The 9,970-nt window shown below is 69.3% G+C and overlaps 1 protein-coding gene across 1 annotated transcript; it reads right to left on the minus strand.

Annotated features, from left to right (window-relative positions):
• Positions 1 to 3,284: 3,284 nt before the first annotated feature.
• FGFR4 (fibroblast growth factor receptor 4) lies at positions 3,285 to 8,542 on the minus strand. The gene is made up of 17 exons (XM_084295620.1): positions 8,458 to 8,542; positions 7,258 to 7,527; positions 7,091 to 7,180; positions 6,849 to 7,015; positions 6,630 to 6,753; positions 6,223 to 6,413; positions 5,979 to 6,117; positions 5,685 to 5,878; positions 5,365 to 5,510; positions 5,139 to 5,260; positions 4,918 to 5,028; positions 4,619 to 4,809; positions 4,297 to 4,419; positions 4,142 to 4,212; positions 3,825 to 3,962; positions 3,646 to 3,751; positions 3,285 to 3,561 (listed from the first exon to the last, which is right to left on the minus strand). The coding sequence occupies exons 1-17, from the start codon at positions 8,537 to 8,539 to the stop codon at positions 3,415 to 3,417; spliced, it is 2,412 nt and encodes an 803-aa protein (XP_084151746.1). The 5' UTR covers positions 8,540 to 8,542; the 3' UTR covers positions 3,285 to 3,414.
• Between the last annotated feature and the right edge of the window lie 1,428 nt (positions 8,543 to 9,970).

Consider the following 9,970-nt stretch of genomic DNA (forward strand, 5'->3'; position numbering starts at 1 on the left):
GTGCCGGCGGGGAGAGCCTCACACATCTGCTGCTCGCTGGGTGCTGTGCCCCAGAAACCTGCCTGTGGCCCCAAAACCTTGCCTGGGGCGACCCCAGGATATTTGGGGGGGGGCAAGACCCCCAGAGCCAGGAGCTGGGGACAGGGACCCATGGAGAGGGCAGTGAGGGGTGGCATAGGATGGTTCCCCCCCCCAAAATGGGTTAAGGCATGGCAGTGGGGGCTCCAGCTCCGTGCCCCCGTGAATCGGGTGGGGGGCACAGCCCACGGGGGGGCACAGCCCATGGGGGGGGTACAGCCCATGGCACTTCCACCCCCACAGCCTTCAGGTGCTGCCACCGCTGTCGGAGCCCGGTGCGGGTGGGAAACCACGTCCCGAGCCCCCCGCCCGTCCTCCCACCGGGTTCGTCCCGGCCCCAGGAGCCGGGGGGGGGGGGTGCGGGCAGATTGGGGGGGGGGCTCCCGGCGCTGCCCGCCCGGTGCGGAGCTGCCGCGGCCGGCCAGGAGATGGGGCTCGCAGCCCGGCTTCCCCGCACCGCCACCGCCACCGGCACCGGCACCTGCACCGGGACCGGGACCGGCAACGGGACGGGGGGCACGGGTGGGGGGCGTGGGGGAGATGGGGGGGGCGCGGCGCTCGCGTGGGCGTGGGGAGGAGAGAGAGGGGGCTCGAGGGGAGCCGTGGTGGGGGCTCAAGGGGCTCAGGGTGTCCGGGGGGGGCAGCAGCCTCCTGTTCAGGGCTGTCTCCACGGGAAAACGCGGCCCCGAGTGGGTCCCCGTGGGTCCTTCCCCTGCCCCCGTGGGGCTCTGCCCTTCCCCTCCGCTGCCCAGAGGGCAGGGGTATGGGAATGAAGGGGGCTCAACCCCAGCCCGGGGGCAGAGGCTATCTGCAGCCCACAAAAGCCAGATTCTCCCCCAAGATAAAATCCCAGAGCTTTTGTTTAGGGGAAAAAAAAAAGACAAGGGCACCTCCCGGCCCTACAACAGCCGGTCGTTAAGGGAAGGCATCTCCAGTGAGGGGCTGGAATGAGGAATTGGGGCTGCTGCTCCTGCCCTGGGGCTCGCCCCCACATCACCCCATGGCCACTGGACTGGGGAGGGGGCCCAGAGGGACCCCAAGACCCCCGGGGACCCTCAGGAGGCGGCTGAGCCCCGGGCAGGCTCTGGCCCCGCACCGGGGCTGGGGGATGGCGTGTGGGAACGGTGCCTCAGGAAACCAGCGGGATTTACTGGGCTACACGCTAAATCCCCCTCACAAAAGGGGCCTGTTCGTGGGGACAGGATGCCGGTGGCTCAGCCACACTTGTTTGGCCAGCAGAGCCTGGCGGATTAAGGACAATTGGTTCAGCCCTGACAGAAAACACCAGGAATGTTAAACAATAAAACCGCCTCCAGTTGTTGCGGGGCTGCGGGATGCCCCGGGACGCCTCCGCTGCCCCGTGCCCCCCGCCACAGCCCCGTGCTCCTGCCCCAGCCCTGCTGCTGAGCCCGCTCTGCTCCACCAGCACCAGGACGGGGTGCTCGGGTGTCCGGGAACGGGGCAGCCCCAAGCAGAATGGGCACATGGCTAGGACCCCAAAAGCATTGCTGGTGGCCCCAAAAGCAGTGCTGGGTGGCTGGTGGCCCCAAAAACATCACCAGGTGGCTGGTGGCATGAATGCACGGGCTGCAAGGATGCACACTCACCTTGTGTGCTCAGCAAGGGGGAAGGAAGCAAGACCCTGTGGGGTTACAACCCCTGCTGTCCCCATCCCACCCCAAGCCCTGGGCACAGGGGGTGCGAGGTACCCCCACGTGCCATCAGGGATCGATGAATCCCCCTCCCTGTCCCCCCCTTTGCAATCTCCCTTTTCCAGGGAAGTGCCAAGGAAGCAAATCCCCTGCACAGCCCCGTCCCCAGGCACCCACGGGTCCGAGTTTACCCAGGGCTGGCTCCCTGGGGGCCAGGGGGTGGGGGGCAGCCAGCCCGGGCAGTTTGCCCTCCGGCGTGTGAATGCCCCATTCAGGGCTGTGCTAAATGCATTGGTTCTGGCACATTAGCAGACAGCTGGGATCCTTCGGCGGGGCAGGGAGGCAGCGGGGACGGGGCAGGTTTCACACCTGCTGGTGGTCTGCAGGCCCCGGGGGGCTCTGCCCAGGGGAGAGGGGGAGCAGAGCCCCTGGGCGAGGGGCTGGGAGAGCTGTGGGCAGGCTTCAGGGCCAGCACGGCTGGGGCTGCACGAGGAGGGGGCCTTGGGGCAGCCCTACAAGCAGGTATGGGGCAGGGCAGGCTCTGCCACCCAGGAATGGCCCCAGAAGCTTGCCAAAAGGTGGCTGCACCCTAGCGCAGCAGGGGCGAGATGAAGGGACCACTTTTCCTCTGCCTCCTGCCCCACACGTCCCCACTGCTCCCCGAGAGCCACCTTGCAGGCTGGGGGGGGCCTGCTCCCCACCCCTGGAGCTGCCCCTGCAGCTGGGAGCTGGGGAAGGAAACCAGATCCTGGGGCTAACGGCCCTGCAAAGCCCAGCCCTTGCCGGAGCAGAGGAGACGAGGTGAAACCCTAGACCCAGGGAGCGGGCTGGCAGGAGGGGGCGAGACAGCTGCAGCCCCCGCTCCCTGCAGAGCCGAGCTGGGTGCCGTGGGGCAAAGCAGGCAGCAGAGAGCAGGGCCTGGGGCTGAAGCCCCCAAACCTCGCTCGCAGGGGCGCTGGGGTGAGGAGAAGGCAGCGCAGAGCCCGTAACTCACTTTTATCTGGTGTCCCGGGGCTGGCCCAGGTGGGGAGGGGGGGGTCCCCAGCGTGCCGGGCCGGGGGCTCTTTCCCAGCCTGGGAGCCGGCAGCAGTTGGTGGATCAGTTTCAGGGCGATGCTGGTAGCGGAGTTCACGGTGGCTTAGCGCAACAGTGGCTAATGGGGAACAGATGCAGCAGCGCTTTGTGCCGGAGCGGGGCTGGAGGCACAGGAGTGGGGACGCCGCTTCCTGCACCTGTGGCACTGCCCCCCGGGCAGCGCGCGTCCTCCCCCGGCCCTCCTCGCCCCTGGGAGCAGCCCAGAAACTGCAGCAGCAGGGTCTATTCCAAAAAAAATAATTTATCAGGTCGATATTTCACGTACATAAATATTCATCTCTATGGCTATGTACAGAGGCAGGCAGCGGGGCCCCCGCCAGGAGACGCTTCCATCCAAACCCTGGACACAGCCCGGCGCCCCGGGGGCACCGTGGTGCAGTGCCCCCCCTGCCCCTCCCCACCAGGCAGAGGCTCGCTCAGCCCTGCATTGCTGGGACCCGGCCAGGACTGGAGGCTTTGTGCAGAAATGGGGGGGAAAAGAGCCCGTTCCCTGGGGAGGGAGGCACCCCCTGCGCTGCTGACGCTGGGTGCAGCAGGGAACAGCCCTGCCTGGATCCGCTGCGCGGCATCGCCCTGCCCTGCCCTGCCCTTAAGTCCTCACGCTGGGGTAGGTGAAGAGGCAGGGAGCGAGCGGCAGCGGGTCGTGGGTGAAGACGGAGTCGTCCGAGGAGCAGGTGCTGGTGGTGTCCTCGCAGGAGGGCGAGTACTGCTCGAAGGGCATGGAGAGGTCCAGGTACTGCAGGGGACACACCATGCCGTCACCGCCCGCCCTGCCACCGCCACCGCCACCACCATGCACACCATCCTCATCGTCACCCACCTCCTCCGAGACGGCCGCCAGGATCTTGTCCAGCCCCTCCACCAGCTGCTTGAAGGTGGGGCGCTGCGAGGGCACGGCGTGCCAGCACTCCCGCATCAGCATGTACCTGGGGGCCGGGCAGCGTTAGGGGAGGGGGCACAGCTCGCCCTGCCCGCCCCCCGCCCCTGGCCCCTACTCACAGCTCGTGGGTGCAGTTGGACGGCCGGTCCATGCGGTGCCCCTCCTTCAGCAGCTTGAAGAGCTCCTCCACGGGGATGCCGGGGTAGGGGGAGCCGCCCAGGGTGAAGATCTCCCACATCAGGATCCCAAAGGACCACCTGGGAGCACACAGGGCAAGGGGTCTGGCTGCAGGAGGGGTCTGGCTGCCACCGGGGTGGTGCCACCCCCCCCGGAGCACCCCCTGTCCTAAGGATGGGGACCCTGCAGCACACACACACAGCCCCACGGGGCTGCCTCAGCCCACACCCCGTGGCAGCCCTGGGGCCCCAGGACTCACACGTCGCTCTGGTGGGTGTAGACGCGGTCAAACAGAGCCTCTGGTGCCATCCACTTCACGGGCAGGCGGCCCTGCAGGAACAAACCCTCTGCTGAGCCTGGGTCCGGCACCCCCCAGCCCTCGCCCTGCCCCTCGCCCGGTCCCCCCCCACTCACGTTGCTGGTTTTCTTGTAGTAGTCGATGTCGTGGACGTCCCTGGCCAAGCCGAAGTCGGCGATTTTCATCACGCTCTCTGCTGTGACCAGCACGTTGCGGGCAGCCAGGTCGCGGTGGATGCACTGCCAGGAGGGAAACGGCACCCGCAGGAGATGTGAGAGGGCAGCCGCACCTCAGCGCATCCCCCTGGCACACCCCGACCCCCCATAGCACCCCAAAGCACCACCAGCCCCCCTACGGCACCGTCACCCCCAGGGCTGGGGGTGTCATCCCTCCCGCCCCGCTCTTTTCGGCACCCCTCGCAGGCTGTGCCGGCCCTACCCGCTTGGACTCCAGGTACTCCATGCCGCGGGCCACCTGGTAGACGCAGGACACCAGGTCCTTGAAGGAGAGCTGCTCCTCGGGCAGCGCCGTGATGTCGAAGGTGTAGTCGGGCGTGGGAGGGCGCCGGGCGCGGAGATACTCGCGCAGGTTGCCCTTGGCTGCGAACTCCACGATCACGTACAGCGGCCCTGGGAAGGGTCAACGCTCTGCTCAGCCCTCCTGTCCCTGCCCCACAGCCCCCTGACCCCATCCTGCCACTGTCCCCTGAAGCCCAGCCTTCCCCGCGCCCCCCTCACCGTCCTGCGTGCAGACGCCCAGGAGGTTGATGATGTTCTTGTGCTTGTCCATCAGCTTCATCATCTCCATCTCGGAGATGAGGTCGGCCAGGTCCTTGTCGGTGGCGTTGTCTGGGGGCAGGGGCTGTGTCACTGCACCAGCCGGCGTGGTGCCACAGCCCGGCACCAACACAGCCCCCGTGCCCGGGGTGCTGCAGGGCAGGGAACTTTCCCTTCCTTACCTTTGAGCATCTTCACAGCCACGGTGACGGCTCTGTCCGGCCGCTCCCTGTCGATGCCGTACGCCTCTGCCCGCACCACCTGGCCGAAGCAGCCCTCTCCCAGGGGCTTGCCCAGCACCAGCCTGGCGGGGAGAAGCAGAGCCGTGAGTCGGAGCCAGGGTCAGCGCGGAGCCACAGCGCTGGCACCGCCAGCCCCAGCCCTCCCCAGCGCCGCGCGGCTCCGTACTTGTCCCGGGGGAACTCCCACTTGGAGTCGAGGGGCAGGTCCAGCTCCACGACCCCCGCCAGCATGGGGGCACAGCTGGAGGAGAGGCGAGTGACGCGCATCAGGGACGTGCTGGACTTCCCAGAGGAGCTGGAGTCCAGGGAGAACTGTGGAGAGAGCGCAGGAGGACCTCAGCCGCCCGGCCTCGTGCTTGGGACGATGTCCCCAAGAGCAGGGCTTGTGCTGAGGCCATCAGGAGGGTAGGAGGTGACAGGGGCAGGTGGCAGCAGCAGAGCCAGTCGGCCACTGAGGTCCCCCCAGGGCTCCAGCTCGGCCCTCACCTGCCGGATGAGTGGGAATTTGGAGAGCTTGTGGACCGCCATGGGCTCCAGGGGCTGCTTGCTCGACTGCGTCTGCATCCGGCACAGCACCACGATGATGATGGCCATGGCCACGGCCAGCGAGCCCGACGTGTAGATGATGATATCCGTGTACTTGGCCTCGGGGGGCTCGGCTTCCCGCACCAGCTCCTCTTCTGGAGGGAGAGGAGGAATCACCCTGCGGTCCCTGCAGCACCCAGGGCCGCCCCCAGCCCCGACCAGCCTGGTGGTGCTCCCCGGCCCCCCCGGCCCTACCTGGGAGCACGGTGAGCCAGGCCGACTGGTAGGAGAGGCCGATGGAGTTCCCCGCCAGGCAGGTGTACTCGCCCGCGTCCTCCATGGAGACGTTGCGCAGGTACAGCACCTCCACCTCCGAGCTGTTGATATCCGCGGTCTGCCGGCAGAGCGAAGGACCCTGAGCATCCCCCCCGGGGGGGGACGGGCTCTGTGCGCCCCTCGTCACCCCTCTGGGGGCAGCACCGCGGGGCCCGGCCGCTACCTTGAGCACTTGCACGTAGGGCACCCCGTCGGGGCCGTAGCTGCTGCCGTTCACCTCGATGTGCTTCAGCCACTGGATGTGGGGCTGGGCGTCGCTGTACACCTTGCAGAAGAACTCCACGTCGCTGCCCACCAGGGCCGTGGTGTTGGCGGGGAGCCCTGCCTGCAGGATGGGCCGGTGCGGGGATCTCTCTGCAACCAGGACAGCAGAAAAACATCACCCACATGGCCCGCAGTGGGGTCACACCACTGCCTCCCCACCCTCCGTGAACCCCCAGGGACCCGCGGTGACCCCAGCTGCTGCCTCATCCTCATGTCCCTTGTGTGCAAGGGGTGCTCAGACAGAGAGGAGCCCAGCACGGGCTCCCCCACCCCATTCCCAGGCACCCTGCTGGCCAGAGCCCTCACCCAGCACGTCCAGCAGGTAGCTGTAGCGGATGCTCCCGAACCTGTTCTCCACCAGGCAGGTGTAGTTGCCGCGGTCGGAGGGCACCACGCTCTCCATGACCAGGCTCCAGTGCTGGTGCCGGAGCTGCAGCGGGGAGGCAAAGTGGGGAGGAACGGGGTCAGTGCTACAAAGCTGCTGCTGAGCGGGATACCGGGAGGGGGGGGTTATGGGGACCTCACCCGGATGCCCCCGATGCGGTGCTCGCCCCGGAACTCGCGCCCGTTCTTGAACCAGCGGATGCTGGGGCTGGGGCTGCCCGAGGCCGGGCAGCGAAACTTGACGGTGTTCCCCGCGGGGACGGCGTACAGCTTCTTGTCCATCCGGTGCGGGTGGGTCCAGTACGGCGCTGGGGACACACGTGGCGTGCCATGGGACGGGGCACACGGCACAGCGCCACGGCCCTGCCCGGGGCACCACTCACCTCTGTGCACGTAGACGGGCTCCTCGCCGCGGTCTCCGTGGGGCCCGTCCCCATCGCTGTCTTCATCGTCATCGCCCGACGCCAGCGAGTCTGCGGGGGAGGCAGGTTGTGAGGGATGCCCCCGTCTGCAGGAGCACGCTCCCCCCGGCACCGCCCTGGGCGCTCACCCACGACGGAGATGGTGAAGTTGCGCAGGATCTCCCCGGTGCCCCGGGCCCGGCACACGTAGAGCCCCGAGTCCTCGTAGGCGACCTCGGAGATCTCCAACAAGCTCTGCTGGAGATGGACGCGGCCCCCCGGGACCAGCGGCCTGGACTCCTTGTACCAGACCACGCTGGCACCGCTGTGGTTGGCGTCGCAGTACAGCTTCAGCACGTTGCCTGGGTCCAGCAGGAGATGTTCCTCCTCCGACTCCAGCAAGGGGCTCTCGAACAGCTCTGCAGCCCAGCAGAGACGCGCTGAGCACCAGGCACGCTGCTCACCCCCCCGACAGCACGGCCCCGCCACGCACCCGCCGGGAGCACACGGCACGACGTGGCCCGGTGCCCGGCCACAGACACGGGCGAGGGCTGGACTCTGCCCTCAGGCACGGGGACGAGGCTTCCCCAGCGGCTGCCTGGCACCGGCGTGTCCCTGTCCAAGGCCACACAATGCCACCCTCCTTTCGGAGGGGACACCCCTGCAGGAGCAGGGTGCCCGAGCCCATCCTGCCTCGCTGGGGATGGGAAAGGAGCGGGTGCCCTCAGCATCAAACCCTCCCGGCCACCCTCCCCGCAGGGCTGCTGGAAAAGCCAGCACCAAATAATTATTCTGTTCTGTTCTAAACCTGGAGCAGACCCCAGCGCAGCCAGCCCTTGCTGTCCCTGCACACCATCAGAGCAGCGCTGCAGTGACGGCTCCGTCGTGGCTGCAGGAGATGCTGGGACCCAAAACCCCGCAGCTCCGAGCGCGGCAGCCCCGCAGCCCCTGTCTGCAGGTCCCGTGCAACGTCCCCGAGCCCCGAGCGCTGCGGCTGTCAGCACACGTGTGCACGGCCAGAAAGGAAAGACCCGACCGCTCAGCAACTGCTGCACCAACCCCGGGCACGCCACCGGGCTGCCCGCATGCTGTGGGCCTTGGGGACCGAACCAGCACCGAGCCAACACACAAAGACCACGGAAAGCAGCGTCCCCGACCCAGGGACCCCCCAGCCTGGCTGAAAATCCCACCCCAGCCACACTGGTGCAAGGTGCCTCCTTGCCGCTCTCGCACCCATTTGAGCCCACCAGCGGTGGGATGAGCAGAGCGGGGGGCTCGGCGGGGTGCCCAACCCCAAAGATCGCTGTGCCGAGCCCAAATCCCAAATCCCCCCCCCTCCAGCCCCGTACCTGTTTCCATCGCCCCTCGGCGGGAGGCGGCGGGCCGAGCCGCCAGCAGCAGCCCGGCCAGGACGTGCCAGAGCGGCCGCATCTTCCCGGCCTCCTGCAAGGCAGCGGCAGCGCGGTCAGGAGGGGGCTGCGCGCCCCCGGGGGGAGCCGGGACGCGCCCGGACCCGGGACGGGACGGGGAGGGATGGGACGGGACGGGGCGGCTGCGCGGAGCCCCGACGGCACGATGGAGCGGGGCGCGGGACGGCGTGGGGAAGGGGACAGGGACCCTGCGGGGGTTTGGGGACCTTGCGGGGGTTTGGGGACCCGGGGGGGACTGGGAGAAGGTGGGGGGATCCTGCCCGTAGCCTTAACCCGGGGGGGGGACGGGGAGGGGACGGCAGCACCGGGGGGCGCGGGGAGAGGTCCCGGGCTCAGCGCCCCCCGGACGGGGCGGCGGGGAGGGATGGGGGCAGTGGGGAGGGATGGGGGGTCGCGGGAGGGATGGGGAGAGATGGGGTGGGGGCTCGGGGGAGGGATGGGGGGGTCGCGGCGTTACCGGCGGTGCGCGGCTCCCTCGGCGGAGCCGCCCGCGCGGTGCGGGGAGGACCGGGGCAAAGTCCGCCGCCGCCGCCGCCTCCGGGGCCGTGCCGTAGCGACCCGTACCGAGCCGTACCGAGCCGTACCGTGCTGTACCGTGCTGTACCGAGCCGTGCCGGGCTCAGCGCCCCGTCCCCATGGCGGCCCCCGGCCTGGAGCTGGCTCCGCCGCCGCCTTGGCCGCGCTCTGCCGCCGCCGCGGGCGCGGGCACTTTGTAGGGCGGCGCTCGGGTTACACCGCGCCGCGGGCGGCCCCGACCCCCGCCCCGCCCCCGGGACCGAGCCCGAGCCCGGGACCGAGCCCGAGCGTTGCCGGGCGCCGTTCCCGGCAGCGGGGCAGCGCACCCGCCGGCTAATTGGTGCCGCCGCAATTAGCCGCCGCCTTATCGCTGCCGGGGCCATAAAGCGGCCGTGCGTGACCCCCATTAGGAGCCCATCAGGCCCCGTCGTAAAAACACCGCGGGGCTGCGAGCCGGGACCCGGGCGGCCCTAATCCGGCCCATAAACACCTCCCGGACCCCCCCGCGGCACGCCCGGGGACCCCCGGGGGGCACCACGGGCACCGAGGACAACCCCCGGCTGCCTCCTCCATCCCCGGCTGGTAACGGGGACCCGGTCCCCAATCCCCAGAGCCCTCCTGCAGGCAGCGGGGTTCACAGCCACCCCCGTCCCCCCCATGTCACCCCCCGTCATCCCCATCCCACGGGGCCACGAGGCCAGGGCACGGCTCCGGCACATGGGAGCAGCGAGCGTGGCACGAGGCGGTGTCACACGAGGGCTGCGCGGTGCCACCGTCACCCGCGGTGTCACCCACCCCAGGGTGCTGCCCCCACCCCGGGGTGCAGAGGAGCACGGAGCGGCCCCCGCGGCCCCCAGCAGCTGTTCGGCGCGGTGCATTCCTGCCGGCACGCGGAGCGGACGGGAACATCGATTTC

This window comes from Netta rufina (genome assembly GCF_964035555.1).
Source record: "Netta rufina genome assembly, chromosome: 14".
Lineage (NCBI taxonomy): Eukaryota > Metazoa > Chordata > Aves > Anseriformes > Anatidae > Netta > Netta rufina.